Source organism: Xenopus laevis, chromosome 8S (genome assembly GCF_017654675.1).
Source record: "Xenopus laevis strain J_2021 chromosome 8S, Xenopus_laevis_v10.1, whole genome shotgun sequence".
Classification (NCBI taxonomy): Eukaryota; Metazoa; Chordata; class Amphibia; order Anura; family Pipidae; genus Xenopus; species Xenopus laevis.
Genome location: NC_054386.1, coordinates 36,867,699 through 36,890,700, shown reverse-complemented (window position 1 = coordinate 36,890,700; position 23,002 = coordinate 36,867,699). Strand labels below are relative to the sequence as shown.

The 23,002-nt window shown below is 41.2% G+C and overlaps 2 protein-coding genes and 1 long non-coding RNA gene across 3 annotated transcripts in view; 2 read left to right on the top strand and 1 right to left on the bottom strand.

Annotated features, from left to right (window-relative positions):
• The window catches only part of LOC121397785, a 19,321-nt gene extending 9,111 nt beyond the window's left edge, over window positions 1-10,210 (bottom strand). Inside the window, exons 1-2 of the long non-coding RNA XR_005963919.1 lie at window positions 8,651-10,210; window positions 8,148-8,255 (exon numbers count right to left, since the gene is read on the bottom strand). This is a non-coding gene — a long non-coding RNA (uncharacterized LOC121397785). The remainder of the gene's footprint in view (window positions 1-8,147; window positions 8,256-8,650) is intronic.
• A 2,342-nt stretch (window positions 10,211-12,552) lies between these two features.
• Window positions 12,553-14,707, top strand: LOC121397783. The gene is made up of 2 exons (XM_041575279.1): window positions 12,553-13,354; window positions 13,432-14,707. The coding sequence occupies exons 1-2, from the start codon at window positions 13,308-13,310 to the stop codon at window positions 14,705-14,707; spliced, it is 1,323 nt and encodes a 440-aa protein (XP_041431213.1). The 5' UTR covers window positions 12,553-13,307.
• A 4,204-nt stretch (window positions 14,708-18,911) lies between these two features.
• LOC108699992 (golgin subfamily A member 2-like) lies at window positions 18,912-21,730 on the top strand. The gene is made up of 4 exons (XM_041575281.1): window positions 18,912-19,014; window positions 19,148-19,254; window positions 19,348-19,504; window positions 19,651-21,730. Exons 2-4 carry the CDS (start codon window positions 19,249-19,251, stop codon window positions 19,761-19,763), a joined length of 276 nt encoding a protein of 91 aa, XP_041431215.1. The 5' UTR covers window positions 18,912-19,014; window positions 19,148-19,248; the 3' UTR covers window positions 19,764-21,730.
• The last annotated feature ends 1,272 nt before the right edge of the window (window positions 21,731-23,002 follow it).

The following is a 23,002-nucleotide window of genomic DNA, read 5'->3' as shown; positions in this document are numbered from 1 at the left end:
ACTGCAAGAGATATAATATATATATTCATCCCTCTATATACATTCTACGTAGCACATATCCATATTCATCGATCTATATACATTCTACATAGACTATACATATTCATCCCTCTATATACATTCTACATAGACATATACATATTCATCGATCTATATACAACTTCTGCATAGATATACATATTCATCCATCTATATACATTTTACATAGATATATATATTCTTCCCTCTATATACATTCCTACACAGACATATACGTATTCATTGGTCTATATACATTCTACATAGATATATACATATTCATCGATCTATATACATTCTACATAGACAATATACATATTTATCGATCTATATACATTCTACATAGACATATACTTATTCAATCACATCTATATACATTCTACATAGACATAGACATATTCATCCCAATATATACATTCTAACATATACATATTAATCGATCTATATACACTCTGCATAGATATACATATTCATCCATCTATATACAATTAACATAGATAGATAATTTTTCCCTCTATATACATTCTACACAGACATATACATATTTATTGTTCTATAATATCATTCTACATAGACTATACATATTCATCCTCTATATACATTCTACATAGACATATACATATTCATCGATCTATATACAACTCTGCATAGAATATACATTATTCATCCATCTATATAATTTTACATTACATATATATTCTTCACTCTATTACATTCTACACAGACTATAACGTATTCATTGGTCTATATACATTCTACATAAATATATACATATTCATCGATCTATATACATTCTACATAGACATATACATATTTATCGATCTATATACATTCTAATAGACATAGACATATTCATCCCAATATATACATCTACATATACCATATTAATTGATCCTATATACACTCTGCATAGATATACATATTCATCCATCTATATACATTTTACATAGATAGATATATTTTTCCTCTATATACATTCTACAACAGACATAACATATTCATTGTTCTATATACATTCTACATAGACATATACATATTCATTTCCTCTATTATACATTCTACATAGACATATACATATTCATCGATCTATATACACTCTGCATAGATATACATATTCATCCATCTATATACATTTTACAAGATATATATATTCTTCCCTCTATATACATTCTACACAGACATATACGTAATTCATCTGGTCTATATACAATTCTACATAGATATTACATATTCATCGATCTATATACATTCTACATAGACATATACATATTTATCGATCTATATACATTCTACATAGACATATGACATATTCATCCCAATATATACATTCTACAATATACATATTATCGATCTATATACACTCTGCATAGATATACATATTCATCCATCTATATACATTTTACATAGATAGATATATTTTTCCCTCTATATACATTCTACACAGACATATACATATCATTGTTCTATATACATTCTACATAGACATATACATATTTCATCCATCTATATACATTCTACATAGACATATACATATTCTCGATTATAAACTATAATGACTCTCACAAATAAGAGAGATAAAAGTTATCCACTAATATAAGTAATAAATTGAACCCTCTATAAACGCTTAAATAAGTTAACCTACAAGGTGAACTATTCCGTGTTTTTATATTAGGGGGTTGGGTTTCATGATACCCTCTATAGTACACTAAACCTGCATAGATATAACATATTCATAGCCATTCTATATAACAATTTTGCCAAAGATATACATATTATAAATTCCATCTATATACATTAATACATAGATATATATATTTTCTTCCTTCTATTATATGAACGATTCACAAAAACAATATGCATATTCATCGATCTATATACTTCTACATAGACGATTTACATATTCATATTGATGCTATATACAGTTCGACATAGGAACAAATTAAATATTCAATTGTCCCTCTATATATATATTCTACATAGACATATAAATATTAATCGATCTAAAAATGCCACTCTGCATTGATATATGTTTCATCCCTCTATATACATTCTAACAATAGACATATAATCTTATTCATTCCATCTATATACACTCTGCATAGATATATATATTCATTCCCCCTCTATATACATTTACATAGACATATACATTACTTTCATTCGATCTATATACATTCTACATAGTCATATAATATTCATCATCTAATATACACTCTGCATTGATATACATATTCATCCATCTATATACATTTTACATAGATATATATCTATTCTTCCCTCTATATACATTCTACACAGACATATACATATTCATTGATCTATATACATTCTACATAGACACGTACATATTCATCCATCTATATACATTCTACATAGACATATACATATTCATCCCTCTATATACATTCTACACAGACATATACATATCCATCGATCTATATACACTCTGCATAGATATACATATTCATCCATCTATATACATTCTACATAGACATATACATATTCATCCCTCTATATACATTCTACATAGACATATACATATTCATCGATCTATATACACTCTGCATAGATATACATATTCATCCATCTATATACATTTTACATAGATATATATATTCTTCCCTCTATATACATTCTACATAGGCATATACATATTCATCCATCTATATACATTTTACATAGATATACATATTCATCCCTCTATATACATTCTGCATAGACATATACATATTCATCCATCTATATACACTCTGCATAGATATATATATATATATATATATATATATATATATATATATGATATATATATATATATATTCATCCCTCTATATACATTCTACATAGACATACACATATTCATCGATCTATATACATTCTACATAGACATATACATATTCATCACTCTATATACATTCTACATAGACATATACATATTCATCCATCTATATACACTCTGCATAGATATACATATTCATCCATCTATATACATTTTACAAAGATATACATATTCATCCATCTATATACATTATACATAGATATATACATTCTACCCTCTATATACATTCTACATAGACATATACATATTCATCCCTCTATATACATTCTACATAGACATATACATATTTATCCATCTATATACACTCTGCATTGATATACATATTCATCCTTCTATATACATTTTGCAAAGATATACATATTCATCCATCTATATACATTTTACATAGATATATATATTCTTCCCTCTATATACATTCTACACAGACATATACATATGCATTGTTCTATATACATTCTACATAGACATATACATATTCATCCATCTATATACACTCTGCATAGATATATATATTCATCCGTCTATATACATTATACATAGACATATACATATTCATCCCTCTATATACATTCTACATAGACATATACATATTCATCCATCTATATACACTCTGCATAGATATATATATTCATCCCTCTATATACATTCTACATAGACATATACATATTCATCGATCTATATACATTCTACATAGACATATAAATATTCATCCATCTATATACACTCTGCATTGATATACATATTCATCCATCTATATACATTTTACATAGATATATATATATTCTTCCCTCTATATACATTCCACACAAACATATACATATTCATTGATCTATATACATTCTACATAGACATATACATATTCATCCGTCTATATACATTCTACATAGACATATACATATTCATCCCTCTATATACATTCTACATAGACATATACATATTCATCGATCTATATACATTCTACATAGACATATAAATATTCATCCATCTATATACACTCTGCATTGATATACATATTCATCCATCTATATACATTTTACATAGATATATATATATATTCTTCCCTCTATATACATTCCACACAAACATATACATATTCATTGATCTATATACATTCTACATAGACATATACATATTCATCCGTCTATATACATTCTACATAGACATATACATCCATCTATATACACTATGCATAGATATACATATTTATCCATCTACAGTATATACATATATATATACATATACATATATATATATATATATAAATATACTCTACAGATATAAATATTCATCCATCTATATACACTCTGCATAGATATACATATTCATCCATCTATAAACACTCTGCATAGATATACATATGCATCCATCTATATACATTTTACAAAGATATACATATTCATCCCTCTATATACATTCTACATAGACATATACATATTCATCCATCTATATACACTATGCATAGATATACATATTCATCCATCTATATACATATATACTGTATATATTCTACAGATATAAATATTCATCCATCTATTTACACTCTACAGCATGAGATCCCCTGCAAAGGGATCCACAGTCCTTTACAAATCAATTGTCCAATAGATGAAGCAAAACAACATAAAAACCTAATACTATTTCTTATTAATAATAAAATTATAGATAGAGACAACAATTAAACCATAGAAAAACAACTCTGACTTTAATAACCTGATCTATTTAAAAAACTTATTACAATAATACCACAACAAATGAATTAAACAATTAAACAATAATCAATAGAAATCAACGACCATATACATATCTATAATAAAGATCCAATTACTGAGGATGCTTAGGGAATTCCCTCAGAGATCCACCATACACGCTCTCTACCTAACCACACATGAAGGACCTCTTTGGGTGATCATGCCATTAACTGCAAAGGGACCCACCCCGTTGGGGAACTAGCATTTCAATTGTCTACCTATACAGGCCTATACAAATCAATTGTCCAATTTACTAATTACAAAAACATTAAAATGAAACACTATCACTTAAGAATAACAAGAAAATAATATACAAAGAACAAATATTCTAAAACAAACACCTAACTAACAAAACACAGATACATTGAAACACCTTATCTAGAATAAAATCCAATCCATAACAACATAACCCTGAATTTAAAGCCCTTAAAATGTTTTTTATTGAAAACACAAAAAATCTCAGAATATAATTCTCAATAATGTTATAGGTATGGGATAAAAAAAATCAGCTTTCTAAAACTGCAGCTTACTTGATTAACTCCCTGCACATTCATATCTTCTATAGCTGGGGTCCCCAACCTTTTTTGTACCGGTGGGGTATTTTCGAGAGGACCTGGGGGTGGGGTTGGGGTTGGCGGGGATAGGGTCGGCAGGGTCAGTGTTTTTTTTTTTTCCGCGAGGACCAGTGGGTGGGGGTCATGGATGGGGTTGGAGATGGGGCCAGCGTGGTCGGGGTGGGGTCGGCATCAGTGTCAGCAGGGGTCGTGGCGGGGTCGACAGGAAATTTGGACGCGCCGGCTCAGTTCGGGAGTGTCTAAGCCCGGCGGTTGGGGACCCCTGTTCTATAGGTTTTCTAAAAATTATTTACTTTGTTTTCATCTGTTTCTTTCCATCGTTTTTGACTATGGTTTAAGGGTTTGAGCCCAAATTAGTAGGGATGCTCCGAATCCACTATTTTGGATACCGAACTGAATCCGAATACCGAACTGAATCCGAATCCTAATTTGCATATGTAAATTAGGGGTGAGAAAGGGAAAACATTTTTTAACTTCCTTATTTTGTGACAAAAAGTCACACGATTTCCCTCCCCGTCCCTAATTTGCATATGCAAATTAGGGATTCGGATATGGTTCGGCGGGGCAGAAGGATTTGGCCAAATTCGAATCCTGCTGAAAAAGGCCGAATCCTGGCCAAATCCGAACCGAATCCTGGATTCGGTGCATCCCTACAAATTAGGCATTAAAAAAATTTTGCTTGCCAGATTATTTTACACTCTTCACTCACCTGCCTAATTTGGCAGCTCTGTGTTATCTTCTATAGCTGGGGTCCCCAACCTTTTTTGTACCGGTGGCAAAAATGTTTTTTTTTTTTTAAATATTTTCGCGAGGACCTGGGGGTGGGGTTGGGGTCGGCAGGGGTGGGGTCGGCGGGGTCAGTGTTTTTTTCCCCGCGAGGACCAGTGGGTGGGGTCATGGATGGGGTTGGAGATGGGGTCAGCGTGGTTGGGTGGGGTCGGCGTCAGCAGGGGTCGTGGCGGGGTCGACAGGAAATTTGGACACGCCGGCTCAGTGCGGGAGTGTCTAAGCCCGGCGGTTGGGGACCCCTGTTCTATAGGTTTTCTAAAAATTATTTACTTTGTTTTCATCTGTTTCTTTCCATCGTTTTTGACTATGGTTTAAGGGTTTGAGCCCAAATTAGTAGGGATGCACCGAATCCACTATTTAGGATTTGGCCGAACACCGAACTGAATCCGAATCCTAATTTGCATATGTAAATTAGGGGTGAGAAAGGGAAAACATTTTTTAACTTCCTTATTTTGTGACAAAAAGTCACACGATTTCCCTCCCCGTCCCTAATTTGCATATGCAAATTGGGATTCGGATTTGGTTCGGCCAGGCAGAAGGATGTGGCCGAATTCGAATCCTGCTGAAAAAGGCCGAATCCTGGCCAAATCCCGAACCGAATCCTGGATTCGGTGCATCCCTACAAATTAGGCATTAAAAAAATTTTGCTTGCCAGATTCTTTTACACTCTTCACTCACCTGCCTAATTTGGCAGCTCTGTGTTATAAACTATCACTGAACTTTGCATACAACATCCCATAATAATAATGCATGGACATACCTAGCAGCATACATAATTGAAAATGTGCCTATTTGCTGGATTTTTTACAATAGACAATATAGTTATTTGACAAGAAGCAAAACATTTTTTTAGCAAACGCATAAAATCAGATTTTTAAAAATTGACAGTTATAAACTTTCACTAGACTTTGCACACAACATCCCATAATAACAACATCCCATAATAAGAACAATGCATGGACATATGTACCAGCATACATAATTGAAAATGTGCCTATTTGCTGGATTTTTTACAATAGACAATATAGTTGTTTTACAAAAAGCAAAAAAAAAAAGATTTCAAACGCATAAGATCAGATTTTTAAAAATTGACAGTTATAAACTGTCACTAGACGTTGCACACAACATCCCTTAATAACAACATCTCATAATAACAACAATGCATAGACATATGTACCAGCATACATAATTGAAAATGTGCCTATTTGCTGGATTTTTCATAATAGACAATATAGTTATTTAACAAGAAGCAAAAAAAAAATTAAAAAAAAAAAATTACCAAACGCATAAAATCAGTTTTTTAGAATTGCAACGTACTTGCTTCACACCCCTGCCCATTCATATCTTCTATCTAGAGGTTTTCAAAATATATTGCTCTTCTTACAAAACCTTATATTTCCTTTCTTTTCCATCTCTTTTAGCAAGGTTTGAGGGCATGGATCCAAACTAGCTGAAACAATCTTATTTGCCAGTCTCTCTTACACTGTTCACACACCTACTCAATATGGCCGCTCTGTGGCAGTTATAAACTGTCACTAGACTTTGCACACAACATCCCATAATAACAACATCCCATAATAACACCAATGCATGGACATATGTACCAGCATACATAATTGAAAATATGCCTATTTGCTGGATTTTTCACAATAGACAATATAGTCATTTAACAAGAAGTAAAAAAAAAATTCAAACGCAGAAAATCAGATTTTTAAAAATTGACAGTTATAAACTGTCACTAGACTTTGCACGCAACATCCCATGGACATATGTATCGGCATACTTAATTAAAAATTAGCCTATTTGCTGAATTCTCCCATTTCTCTAATTAAATGGCTTTATATTGCCCATCGGTAACAGTACCTATCCTTATAACAATAACCAAGAACTCTGAGGTTTATATGCTTTATGTATTTAGTTATCAAACTAACCCTCCTATTCACTAACAAATGAAGATTTACTGCAGGAAATGGAAAAAATGATTATTTTTCAACATATGTTGTCAAAAAAAGCTGCAACAAACTCTCAATACAATCGAGTTAATTAACAAGATCACCATTTGCATGAAATGAGCATTTAAAATTGCATCTTACTTGTTTCCCTCTGCTGCCTGCTCGTCTGCTTTCATGATTTTTTTCACAGAGACCTCTCTTTGCTCCCCAGTGTTTTCCCCTTGTTCCCTACCTTTGTCATCTTCTCTCTTTCATCTCCTTCTTCCAATTTTGGACGTGTCAGGTCAGGTCCAAAAGCGCAGAGGAAATCACCTGTTCTTCGGCTGATCGTCTCACCTAACTGACAGAAAAACGGCAGTTATCTGGGTCATGTGACCATGGAGCATGTGACCAGGGCTATGTGTGTGTGATTCTCTACAGTTGAAATACTTGGATATTTCTAATCCAGGCTGCACACTGTTAATCAGCAGGTACATACCCCCCTTCCAAGCCACGGCTCACACTCCCGGCATCTCAGCAGAAAGTTCCCAGGAAGTCTCTTAATAAATACATTTGAGCCCTGGGTCTAGAGTTGTGTTTCCCTCAGGCTTCCTCCCTTCCTGCAGCTCACACCATATTGTCTGGGAGTCCCCTGGGGAAGTAGTGAGGCCACTGCCAGTGTCTGCATCTATTGCCGATACCCTACCAGACTAACTCAGCGCAACAAGTGCAATTAGTGAAATGATTGAGACCTACTTCCTGTCATTCGGCGCGATGGCTCGGGGACATTTCCACATGTTCCTCAGCTGCTCGTCTCGGCTCCTGAAGATGGATGTAGGCAGCAGCCGCATCACGTTTTCCTCATAACTCCATCGCGTAAGAAATTCCAAAGCAGCAGCGTGACGTGCAGTTACTTACTAATCACTGCTTTGCCATTACATTGGGAACGTGCTGAGATTACAGCCTGAGCTAATAACGGTCTCCCTTAGTTACACCTGAACCATAGAGTTTGACAGCGGGACAGGATTCTTTCATGTCACTAACAGTAGAGTCACGTCACACGTACTCCAGGCTCTGATTGGACAGAGATAACGGGACTAGTACCCTAAATTCTCATTGGCTACCCGCAGTGAATCAAACAAGTGGCTGAGTCTGGCTGCTGCACCAGGGCACAGGTTCCTGCCCCAGCGCTGCCATGAATTTCCCGGCACTGCAGGACTGTGTGCGGGAGGGGGATTCAATAGACCTACTGGGACATGCGGGTCAATTTTGTATTGCTTGGGCACCAACATACTCTCCTGCTTTTTAGCAGGAGCTGTTGTGTTTACAAGTTAAGCTCCGCCCAGGGACACGCTCATTGGTGGGGCTGCGGCGTGCTAGTGTTTTGCTGGCCTAATATGGGAACCTGTCTCTGTGTGGGAACTGTACAAGTGATGATTAGAACCTGTGACTTACACTAATTATGGTTCTCACCGTATGATGGAAAAACTCCTCTCCCCCTCTGAAAGCAGCATCAGTAGTTAATATGAACTGAACTTTCCTGCCACATATAACTCTGTATGCGAGTAGTGAGACACGTGAGTGTAGCTGCTCCAGTTTGATTTTGCTGCTTATCTGATTCTCACGTGTCTCACTACTCGCATACAGATTTATATGTGGCAGGAAAGTTCAGTCCACCTTTATTTCCACATGGTTAGTTGAAGGGGAGGGGGAGCTGCAGAAGTAGAGCAGCTACTGTGAAACAACAAAGGAGCTTTTCTACTGATCAAACTACTGATGCTGCTTTCAGAGGGGGGTGCTGGCTCCAGGGGCAGGGCTGCTTTAATAAGTGGGCAGCTGCACGGGGCACACTTATTTTGGGGGCCCATTTTTTTTGCCTTTATTTATTTATTAAATAAGTACTTGGTGCTGGCTCCCTCCCCTGGCCGATCCACTTACATTTCGCACCCCCCTCCCAACCCGGTGAAGTGGAAACGGCCAGAGGAGGAAAGGAAGCCCTGCCTGCGATTGCCTCAGTCTGCAGAGAGGGAGCCGGAAGAGGAGTAGAGTGGTGCGTCACACGCAGGTGCCTCGCTGGTCTGTAGCTGCTGCTCAAGTTCAGCAAATCCTCCTGATGTCGGCGCTTGTTGTACCCAGCTGTCACACTCGGACATCATGACGCTGCCCGGCCCCAGGCTCTCCAGGAATCCACCAGACACCTTCACTGAATCAAGGTGAGAGTGCGTCAATGTGTTTATATGCTTGTCTCTTTCCTGCTGTGGGTTGTGGCCTGGGGGGTATTTTTACATGCATTTGCCCCTTGCCATCCTGCTGTGGGTTCTGGGAGGTATTTATATATATATATATATATATATATATATATAATCTACAGTCTGGTCATTTCCCTATGGGACCAGACTGTAAATTATATCCTTATAAACGGCGCGTTCTGACGTCAGAACGCGCCGTTTTTTAAGACAGAGGCAGCACCTACGCTGCAGCTCCCTCCCTGCGTCTCCCCTTCCATCTTACGTTCAAGCACGGAGTTCTTTTACTTCATGCGGCGCTGCTCTCCCTCTGCCTGTCAGCTATCCGCCCCTCAGTCTCTCTCCCTGCCCCTTCGTCTCCAGTTACGCTCCGCCTTCCCATGATGCGTCTCTCAGGATCTCACGCCGGTCTCCCTCCCACTATGACAAGTCTCCTCCTGTAGAGCTGAGGTGTTTGTAGAACCGGAGCCATAACAAAAGTCAGGGAGCGAGGCACCTGGTTTCTGCTCAGTGTCTGCAGTGCATGAGGAGCCGCACAGCACAAAGGTCGCTAGGGAAAGTGCGCTGGTGGGAGGGTTTGGTCACTATACACTGTGCCATTCACACTACCCGCCCCCACCCCTGAGACTGACAGTGATCAGCACAGCCAAGGGACACGCACATTCTATTCTTTGGCTCCAAAGCATGAGCGAGGAATGTGACCTGTAGCCTGGCAGTGGAGATCACTGAAAATCTCTCTCTCCCTCTATGTTCTACTCCCCCTCCCATGCTTAGTGACTTCTCCTGACACGGCCTCACTCCTCAATCACTGCCTTTCCCCATCCTGTGTAGCAGCTGATGACGTCACCCATGGCAGGCACAAAAGAACAAGCTGAACAAAACTGTAAGCAACACAAATAAAGGTACAAACAACTACAGGGAAACTCAAGAAACAAAATTAAATAAGGTGAACACACACAAGAGGAACAAACAAATTTAGCAGACACAAAACTAAACACAACACAGTGTTTCAAAGAACATACATCAAAGCCATACATAAAAGTGAGACATTGCACACAAAAAAACCTGTAGATTATAATGCATAATGTACCCCCTACTAAAATTTATAAAGATATCAAAAGTCACCTTGGAGTTATGTGACCTGTATAAAAGCACTCGGCCTGTGGCCTCGTGCTTTTATATGGTCACATAACTCCTCGGTGACTTATTATATCTTTATAAATTACAGTAGGGGGTACATTATCCACTATATATATATATATAGAATTGCCCCTTCCCATCCTTTTGGGGGTATTAATACATGCAATTGCCCCATGCCATCCTGCTGTGGGTTTTGGGGGGTATAAATACATGCAATTGTCCCATGCCATCCTGCTGTGGGTTTTGGGGGGTATTAATACATGCAATTGCCCCTTGCCATCTTTCTGTGGGTTTTGGGGGGTATTTATACATGGAATAGCCCCTTACCATCCTGCTGTGGGTTCTGGGGTGGGTATTTTTACATGGATTTGCCCCTTGCCAGCCTGCCGTGGGTTCTGGGGGTATTTGTACATGGCATTGCCCCTTGCCATCCTTTTGGGGGTATTAATATATGCAATTGCCCCTTACCATCCTGCTGTGGGTTTTGGGGGGGTATTTATACATGGAATAGCCCCTTACCATTCTGGGGTGGGTATTTTTACATGGATTTGCCCCTTGCCAGCCTGCCGTGGGTTCTGGGGGTATTTGTACATGGCATTGCCCCTTGCCATCCTTTTGGGGGTATTAATATATGCAATTGCCCCTTACCATCCTGCTGTGGGTTCTGGAGGCTATCTATACATGGATTTGCCCAATGCCATCCTGTTGTGTGTTCTGGGGGGTATCTATACATGGAATTGCCCCATGCATCCTGCTGTGGGTTCTGGGGGTATTTGTACATGGCATTGCGTCTTGCCATCCTTTTGGGGTTATTAATACATGTAATTGCTCCTTGCCATCCTGCTGTGGGTTCTAGGGGGTATCTTTACATGGATTTGCCCCTTGCCATACTGCTGTGGGTTCTTGGTGGGGGGTATTTATACATGCATTTGCCCCTTGCCATCTTGCCGGGGGTATTTGTACATGGCATTGTCCCATGCCATCCTGCTGTGGGTTCTGGGGGTATTTGTACATGGCATTGCGTCTTGCCATCCTTTTGGGGTTATTAATACATGTAATTGCTCCTTGCCATCCTGCTGTGGGTTCTGGGGGGTATCTTTACATGGATTTGCCCCTTGCCATACTGCTGTGGGTTCTTGGTGGGGGGTATTAATACATGCAATTGCCCCTTGCCATCCTGCTGTGGGTTCTGGGGGGTATCTATACATGGAATTGCCCCTTGCCATCCTGCTGTGAATTCTATGGTTATTTCCCAAGTCACCCATGGCAGACAATTCACCAACATGGGTTAATCCCGCCTATCAGGTCACTGGACAGGAAAGTGTTAACGATCGGTTTAAATACCTTGCTCCTCCCAGCAATACTCGTCTTTTTTCCTGTCCAGGTCACGACAGGCTGCTACAAGCTGTTACAGGCTGTTACAGATTGCTAAAGGCTGCTAAAAAGCTTACCATACCAGAGTGGGTCTCTCTCTCTCTCCCCTCTGATGCCTCCAAGTGCACCCTATATGGGTTGTGGTGAGAAGAACCCGTTGGGCAGGGTTGTGTGCTGGAGCTGCTGTAGGAATTCCCTCCTAGGGTGAGAGGAGGATGAAGCAGTCCAGAGGATCAGCCGTTTCATGTGGATTCGAGGCTGTGTAAATTGTTTGTTCCATGTGGAGAACACACGCGCCAATACTGACGCGCGTCGAGTGCGGACGCGGAAACGCGTGGAAGACGCGCGTCTGAATTGACGAACGGAGTGACGTGCGCCGGAAGTGACGCACACGGAAGACGCGCGCCCAAAGGGGACGCGCGCCCAAAGGGGACGCGCGTCCGGAAGTGGACGCGCGCCGGGATTGGCGCACGCGAAGGACGCGCGCCCGGAGGTGACGCGCGATCGGTCTGACGCGCGGGAAAACGGCGCCAGGAAGTGACGCAATAAGAAGACGCTGGCAGTATGTGCAAGGCTGGCGTTTTGGCTGGATATGATAGTACACTTCGCTGGAAGTTGGGGAGCGTTTGTTCACTCGGCTACAGATTGTTACTATGGATCAGCCTGGCTCTGGAAAAGGATCTCAGCCCAAAGGTCCTAGGTAAGCTGGCTGTGGTTATATGGATGTAATGAGAGAGAACGATAATTAGTGGCTGATGGTTGTCTTTTCCATTTCAGCCTACATGTGTCAACTGAATTGCAGAAAGGGGAGCCTACTCTTTCAAGGAAAGCGGCTTCAGCTACGGACCCAGTAGCGTCTGCAGACCCTCAGCCTTCAGGAGCCCCACAATTGGATGCTCTGGTCTCCATCATCAAGCAAGCTGTGGTTCAAGGCATGCAAGAGGCTACTGCTTCTACCTCTGGGGTACAGAGGAAAGCTAAGACGGTCAGAGATTTGCCATATGAGTCTCTATCGGATGTGTCAGATGAGGAATTGTATTCTCCTGGGGAGGCACATTCTGAACTCTCAGAGGAAGGAGAAGTGTTTTCTGAGGAAGAAATTACATTTGACCCTACAGCGATAGAGAATCTGGTAAAGGCAGTAAGGAAGACGCTGTGTCTTTCGGAAGAGCTACCCAAGTCTAGTTCAGCAGATAAGTTCTTCCCATCGGTCAGGAAAAGACAGGTGACTTTCCCGGTACATGATTCGATTAAGGAAATCAGCTCTGAGTGGAAGAGAACAGAGAAAAAGTTTGTTGTCCAGGGGAAGTTTGCAAAAAAGTATCCGGTGGAGGAGTTTTTTTCTAAGTTGTGGGACAATCCGCCTAAAGTCGATGCTGCAGTGGTAAGGTTGGCAAGAAAGACGACGCTGCCAGTGGATGATGCAGCAGCTTTCCGTGATCCAATGGAGAAACGGATTGAAACGAATCTCAAGAAGACGTTTATAGCGGCAGGAGCAACTTGTAGACCGGCAGTAGCTATGACCTCCACATCAAGAGCTATGAAGGTGTGGTTAAATAACCTGAAAGATGCCATTTCGTCTAATGTCAAAAGATCAGGGTTACGTGAAATGTTGTCCGAATTGAAGCTAGCGGTGGATTTCATGACAGATACCTCTCTAGATCTGGTACATCTAGCTTCAAGAACTATGGCACTTTCGGTGTCCTCGAGAAGGGCTTTGTGGCTGAAGCCGTGGCTGGCGGATTCAGCCTCTAAGGTGAACTTATGTCAGTTGCCATTTGAGGGGGAGATGCTCTTCGGTGAGAAACTCGATTCTATCATTAAGAAGGCTTCCGGGGGCAAGAGTGTATTTTTGCCGCAGGAAAAGAGATTCAGACGTCAAGGGGGTAGGCCTAGTTCCCCCATTAACAGGTCCTTTCGAGGTTCAAGACAGCCTAGATATGGAAGGACTGCCGGAAGACAGACGAAGTGGAAGTCCACAAGGGGGGAAAGTAGGCCTCCCAATAGGAGAAGTTCTACTTTCAGCTCAAGCCATACAGAGAAGAAGCAATGAGATCAGGCCGGCTCAGACCAGCAGAGTGGGGGCACGTCTAACATCCTTTTATGCGGTCTGGGCCTCAAAAATCAGAGACCAATGGGTCCTGAGGGTGATTCAGGAAGGATATCGGTTGGAATTCCACAGGTTGCCATCTCGCAATGTGTTCAAGATGTCTTCAGTTCCGCAGGTACCAGGTTCGGACCAAGTGTTACAGGAGTATGTAGATCAACTCCTGAACTCGGGGGCAGTGGAATGGGTTCCGAAGTCCCAACAGGGCTTAGGTTTCTATTCGAAGCTCTTTCTAGTCCGGAAAGCCTCGGGGGCATTCAGACCGGTACTGGATTTACGCCCTCTGAATCAGTTTGTCAACTGCAGGCGCTTCAAAATGGAATCACTGACGTCCATCCTACAAGCGGTTCCGCCACAGTCATGGCTAATAAATCTGGACTTGAAGGACGCATATTTCCATGTACCAGTGCACAAGACACATCGGAAGTATCTTCGGTTTGCCTTCAGAGGTCAACATGTCCAGTTTACCTGCCTTCCCTTTGGCCTCTCAACGTCCCCAAGAACATTCACGAAGGTCCTGGTCACGGTCGTGGCTTTTCTAAGAGTAGAAGGTGTGCCTATATTTCATTACCTGGACGACATTCTGTTGGTGGCTTCATCAAGAGAAGAAGCTCTGAAATTCAGGGACAGAACAATCCTGGTACTCCAACAGTTCGGTTGGATAATAAATTGGGAGAAGAGCAACCTACTTCCATCACAAAGGATGGTCTTCTTGGGTGCACACCTCGATACGCAGGAAGGAATAGTTTCACTTCCTCAAGAAAAGATACAGCATATATTGAGACAAATAAGACAGTTCAAGGAACAACAAAGAGTCTCAGTAAGGTCATGCATGTCGGTCCTAGGTCTCATGGCATCTACGATCCAGATGGTGAAGTGGGCCAGGTGGCACATGAGGCCTCTCCAACAATTCTTCCTGAGGGAAAATGCTTCAAGACAGTTGAAACTAAATTCACGGATTGTAGTTTCAGAGAACGCCAAAGACAGTTTAAGTTGGTGGCTGGTTGTAGGAAACTTGTCTCAGGGGATGGTCCTTGCAAACCCCCCGTATGTGGTGATCACGACAGACGCTTCAGAGAGAGGCTGGGGTGCAGTACTGGAAGGCCGCAGTGTTCAAGGTCATTGGAACCTGCAGGGTGTCTCCTCAAACATTCTGGAACTACGGGCCGTGAAAGAGGCGTTGCGGGCCTTTTCAGGAAAAATTTTACATGCCTGGGTAAAGATTCAGTCAGACAATGTTACAACGGTGTCTTATGTGCAGAAGCAAGGCGGTACCAGAAGCGCCCGACTGCTAAAAGAACTAGCCCCAATAATGACGTGGGCAGAGGAAAATCTAGAAGGGCTGACAGCCTTACATATTCCAGGCAGTCAGAATACGGAGGCAGACTTTCTCAGTCGCAACACCTTGCAACCAGGAGAATGGAGTTTATGTCTGCTAACCTTTCAAGGCGTAGTACAAAGGTTCGGAAGGCAAGAAATCGATCCTATGGCCACGGACAAAAATCACAAGTGCAGCAGGTTCTTTTCCAGGGCACCATGTCCTCTGGCAGAAGCAGTGGATGCACTCCTCCAGGATTGGAGCAGGATATTTGGTTATGTCTTTCCGCCCTTTCCAATGATTTGGAGGGTGTTGAAAAAGGTGGATGCCGAAAAAGCCTTAGTCATAGCCATAATTCCGTATTGGCCGAGACGCCCTTGGTTTCCGCTCCTGCAGAGTTTGGCAGTAGAGCCACCTCTGAGACTGCCTCTTCAGCCGGATTTGTTGTCCCAGGGCCCAGTGGTCTACGAGGGAGTGGATTCCCTGTCACTGACGGCATGGAAATTGAAAGGCAGAATATGGTTTCCAGGACGATCTGGTGAATTTCTTATTGAAGGCTCGGAGGGCTTCTACCTCGGCTCAATATTACAGGGTCTGGAAGTGCTTCGCAGAATTTGCAGTACAACACAAGTTTGACCCAAAAGATCCTACTGTCCAACAGGTGGTTCAGTTCCTGTTTGTGGGTTTCCAGAGGAAACTTGGCACAAGCACTCTGCAAGGTCAAGTTTCCGCATTATCTGCGTTGTGTGGCCATTCCTGGGCGGAGGAGCCTCTGGTTAACCGGTTCTTCAACGCAATGAGAAGAGTGTGCCCTTTCAAGAAATCCAGAGTTCCACCTTGGGACCTTACGATCGTCTTACGAGCCTTAATGTCTTCACCTTTTGAGCCTTTGCGGGAGGCCTCGGACTGGCATGCGACGTTGAAAGTCCTGTTCCTGGTCGCTATTACCTCAGCTTGCAGGGTTGGAGAGATTTCTGCTTTGTCAGCAAAAGAGCCAGACACAGTTGTCTATCCGGACAAAGTGATTATGAGACCATCTTTCGAGTTTCTTCCAAAAGTAATCTCTCAATTTCATGCCGATTTGGAAGTTACACTACCTTCCTTCTGCCCTTCTCCAAAGTCTGACAAGGAGCGAGAATGGCATACTTTGGACCTGGTGAGGGCCGTTTCGCATTATCTGACGCGAGCGAAGGATTGGCGAAAATCTGACCGGTTATTCCTGATTCCGAGGGGCCCTAGAAAGGCTTTGGCGCCAGCTAAGTCTACGATTGGCCGCTGGATTGTCTCCTGCATTGCTCTAGCTTATCGGTTGACAGGCAATGAGATTCCTAAGGACCTGAGGGCTCATTCTACAAGAGCCATGGCTACTTCCTGGGCGGCGGAAGCCAAGGCCCCGCCAGACCTCATCTGTAAGGCTGCTAGGTGGACGTCTTCCTGTACCTTCATTCGTCATTATAGACTGAATGTGATGTTGTCTCAAGATGCAAAGTTTGGAAGAAAGATTTTGCAATCTGTTGTTCATTCTAAATAAAAGTTTTTTTTTTTTTGTTGATCAATAGTGGTCCCTCCCTTCTTAAAGCTTGGGGAAATCCCATGTTGGTGAATTGTCTGCCATGGGTGACTTGGGAAATATAGAAATTTTTTCATACTCACCGTAATTTCTATTTCCAAGTCACTTCCATGGCAGCATTCACCAACTTCCCTCCCTTCTTCTGGAGCTTGTTACTAGACGAGTATTGCTGGGAGGAGCAAGGTATTTAAACCGATCGTTAACACTTTCCTGTCCAGTGACCTGATAGGCGGGATTAACCCATGTTGGTGAATGCTGCCATGGAAGTGACTTGGAAATAGAAATTACGGTGAGTATGAAAAAATTTCTATATTTATACATGGAACTGCTATTGTGTTCATCCTTCAGTTTTTAATTTATTTGACTTCTCTTTCTGACCTGGCTTTCATATGGGGGTCACAGAGTAGATTATTTTTTTTTTTTTGCCTACCAGTCTTGAACTGCAATGTTCACTCACATTTAGCTACCTGCTGCCTGGTAGTATCCATAGTGAAACCTGCAAAGGGTTCTGCCAGGGAGTTTGTAGGAGGCTGTATAATAAGTTTGGACCATTACTTATTATGCACATTCAGGTCTATAGATTTAAGTAACATTGGTTTCTATTAAACTGGAGCCAGTATGCAAATCACCATGTGTGGTTTTTTTTTGTTTTTTTTTTAAATCCATAGATCTCAATATGGATAGCGTTCCCAGAGAGGTGTATGATGCATTACAGAGTGCCATGGAGAAACTGCAGCTGAGTAATCCCAGCCTACATGCTGGTCCGGCACAAATATTCATTGCATGTGCTTGTTCCAGTTCCTTGAGTATGTAACGCCTGAATACATTTGGCACTGTATGGTGACTGTATACTGTGTATGGTGCAGTAAGATTTTTTTCATCCAAGAGGTGAATATGTACAAATGACCATGTGCTTTTGAGATGCATAATGTTCTGTTACATAACAATATTCATTGCAGAGCCAGTTGAACATATATTGTCATGTGTACATTCGGGTCTGGACTGAGAATTAAAATAGGCCCTGGCATTTCAGGTACACAGAGGCGCAATCTGCCCACATAGAGGCCTAAACAGCTTTGCCAGTCCGGGCCTGTGTACATTACACTTTTATCTGTTGTGTTACCTATGCAGCTAACTTGTTTGCTTTATTGTGTGGGAACTTCAGGTCATCAGACACCCTGTGCACTAGTTGGCTTTTGGTGGTGTTTTTTTTTTTTGTATCTTTTGTTATAATCTGCTTGCTGACCATATTCTTCTTTTAGCTTCAGTTTACAGACTTGATGCAAGAGAGAGTGGAGCTGAAGGAGCGTGTAGAAGAGCTGGAGCATCGATATATTCAGCTGTCAGGAGAAACATACACTATTGGTAAATTCTAGTGCTAATTGATGGTTGTATAGAAATAAAAATATTGCTAAGGCTGTAATGATGTTAGGTCCTACCTGATAGCGCTTCAGTAATTGATTGGCTCAACTAAAACTAACATTTGTGCATTCTGTAGGTGAATACATTGCACTTTATCAGAACCAGAGAGCCATACTGAAGCAGCGTCACAAGGAAATGGAGGAGTACATTAGCTGACTGGCTCAGGACAAAGAGGAGATGAAGGTGGGTGTTATGCTAGCAGTGTCTGAGAAGATACATGAGAGTCCATTTTCCTCAGGACAAATAGTTGAATTATGCAATCTTTCTGATTTGTAGGCTAATCTGCTGGAATTGCAAGTTTTGGTCATACGGCTGGTAACTGAGCGCAATGAATGGTACAGGAGGCTCATGGAAGCAACCCAGGGTCCCCAGACAGGGTCAGAAGAGTTCCCAGCAGAAAACCCTATGGAACTTGAAGGAAAAGAGAATGGAGGTAAGCCAGGGGCAACAGAGGTTTCTGCTTAGCCAGGAGACAACAGAAAGTGAGCTCTAGTACTGTCAAGGGATATTGCTTCTATCTCTCTTATCCTAACTCCTATTCCTACATCATTTATCTAATCACTTTTTGCCTCATTGTAGCTCTGGAGGAAGTCGGCTTAGAGGAGGATGGGAGACGGGAAGTACAGTCATTGCCTCATTTGGCAGCTCCTCAGGAACGACTAAACCCCTGGATCAGAAGACCTAACCACTAAACAAATTATGCATGAGATACAGAATCCCCAGGAACGGCCCAGTGCCCTGCTGCAGAATCCACGCATCCCCTTTTTCCAACGTGCTGTCTAAAATGACGAGGTCCGAATTATGGTGATTTGAGGGAGAAGTTGACCGATGCATCCCTCCTTTTCCCATGCCAACGCCTGCTTGTGCTGGGATTCATTTTCTCCAAGGACACATTAGAAACAATTGCTTTGGGATGGGGGAGTGCTGGAGATTGGCAATTAATGGGATGGATGTGGAGAACTGTTGCCTTTTGCCTTTCTGTACTGAATTTCGGGTCCCATAGTGAATAGTTGGTGAAATGTGGAGTATTTTCTTCCACCCAAGGGAACCCCTGTATTGCAAAGGCCAATGGGTTATACCATTCAGTGCAGATTTGTTTCCACACTCTAGTTTAAAGCTGCTATTTTCACCTGCTACCCTTGGGGGGAGGGGGCTCAACCCCGTCCACTTGAATAGTCTTTTTTATTTCTGGATTATGATGTTGACCACAAGAAGAATGGTGGTTTAGAAATGAGGTGGAGGGTTAGACTGTTAAGGGAAGGCTGTTAAGGCAGAGCAAAAGAGATAATATGACCATGTTGCTGTGTTGTTCATTCTCACATAATAAGTAATCCATTGGGAAAAATGTGTTATTCTAGAACTTTGGGTAAAGGCAGATGATTGACGTTGCTTGTAAGTATGCAGCCCAAGGAATCTTCTCTTGCATTGCGTTGATCTCATACTCATGGGAAGAGTTTTTTTTTTTGTTTTTTTTTTTTTTAACAGATGCAAAAGTTAAGGATTAAGGATTTTTTAGCTCAAAAATGGTCAATGAAGATATAAGTTAAAGTGCAGATTGTTATAGAAGCTGTATCCAAACTAAAGTCTTTCTAGGGGAAATTCCTGAATGAAACTGATATATCTACGGTCGACTGAACCCAGTACATTGTCAGACACATTGTGCAGCTCTGCAGCCTGAACAGGTATCATTACAATCAGTCTGGCTTCATACAAGGCATATGGAGGTTGTTTTTGAATAAGGAGTAGCAGAAGACTAAGACCTAAGCAGTGGATAAAAATGATATACTGACGAGCATTACATGAGCAGAAGCATATTTATTTTATATTTGAAAGTAGCACACATTGAGGTTTTAAGGAATTTGCACCTTTCCCTTCTCTCTGCTTAAAGGGCCATATACCATATGACCGTGTACAATGTCTCAGAGTGTCCTGGTTAATTTTTCACTTTAACTTTTTTAGATTTCATGATGTTAGCAGTTTTTTTAATTCATGCATATATCTTGAATGTGTAACCTTTTGTGCCTCCTGTTGTTTGACCCATGCAAAGCTGCAAAAGCTTAAAGGATCAGTAACATCAATTTTTAAAAAAAATTGGTTAGTAAACCTGTAGAACGAAAAAAACCCACAAAGACCTATTAAACTTTTAAATCACTAAGTATTTAGTATTAAAAAATAACTTACCCAAACTGCGATTGAGCTCCTCTTCAGAAAAGGCGATACAGCCACAATCCATCATGTGGCACTCGATTTCTCCTCCCTAGCTATCTCCTATAAGGAAAGCAGGGAGGAGAAACCGAGCGCCACACAACGGATCACCGGATTGCCTATTCTGAAGAGGAGCGAGCGCAAGTGGAGTTTTGTGTTTGTTTTTTTTTTTTTTAAAAATTTACTAGTCAATTTTTAATTTACTGAAGGAGGAAGCATCTCCTGCTGCTTCCCTGCTTATCTTTTTTTTTTTTTTTCTCAAATGTTACAGGAGTGATAGACCTGAGCAGGTAAAGGCCCGGAAGACCCTCCCTGCTTCAGTAAATTAAGCTGTTGCTGTACTTTTGGGGTACTAGGGTTACACGTTCATGATATTACCAGCATAAAAACTGCTAATATTACATTTAAAGGAGAACCAAACCCTAAAAATGAATGTGGCGAAAAAATGCCATTTTATATACTGAACTTATTGCACTGGTCTAAAGTTTCAGCATCTCAATAGCAGCAATGATCAAGGACTTCAAATTTGTCACAGGGGGTCACCATCTTGGAAAGTTTCTACAACACTCACATGCTCAGTGGGCTCTGAGCAGCTGTTGAGAAGCTAAGCTCGTCACAAATTATCAAAAAAAAATTTTGTTTGTCTGTAAAATAATCTGATGGTACAGGGCTGATTATTAAATTCTGATACTAGTTGCACTGGTTTCTGTGCTGCCATGTAGAAATTATCTGAATTCATTACTAATCAGCATTCTATTGGGACATTTCTAGTCTATGTGTACTGTATATTGTGAGTGAGTCCCTAAGCTCAGTAAGTGACAACAGCACAGAGCATGTGCAGTGAATCAGCAGCAAAGAAAATGGGGAGCTACTGGGGCATCTTTGGAGACACAGATCTTTACTGCTATAGGGCTGTGGTTGCCTTGGGCTGATACAGAAACCCAACACATAATATGCAACATTTCTAGCTATTTATTTAGTTAGGGTTTAGTTCTCCTTTAAAGCAAAACAAATAATTAATTAGATCAATTACCGTGAACTCTGAGCAATTTAGCAAAAATTGTTATGTCTCCTTTAACCGCAAGAGTTGGCCTTAATCCAGGGTCATGCACTAACACATAACCCAGTTTTTTTCTAACACCCCATACCCACTTGGTTTCAGAAGTATTTAGCGATGTTCAAACGCCTGTGTTACTATTCCTTTGAATTGCCTGTTTTGAATGGTCTGCCGCATGGGGGCAACAGACTTGTGTAAAGGTGGCCATACACGGGCCGATAAAAGCTGCCGACAGACCGTGTCGGCAGCTTATTGGCCCGTGTATGGGGGCCCCCGACGGGCTTCCCTGATCGAGATCTGGCCGAAAGTCGGCCAGATCTCGATCGGATGGGATTAAAAATCCCGTCGGATCGCGGCCGCATCTGTTAGTTGATGCGGTCCCGCGATCCGACCGCCCGTTTGGCGAACGCTAGGATCCGATCGTTGGGCCCTAGGGCCCACGATCGGATCAGCCCGATATTGCCCACCTCAAGGTGGGCATATCGGAGGGAGATCCGCTCGTTTGGCGACATCGCCAAACGAGCGGATCTATCCGTGTGTGGCCACCTTAAAACGGGCTGTCCATTTATAATTTAGTACTTTCAGTTGGAGGAAAGGAGAAAATTTTCTCTTCTTGATCCAATGGGTGTTTCTGTTGTGCCACAGAAAGGTAACGGGGTCCCTGAATCT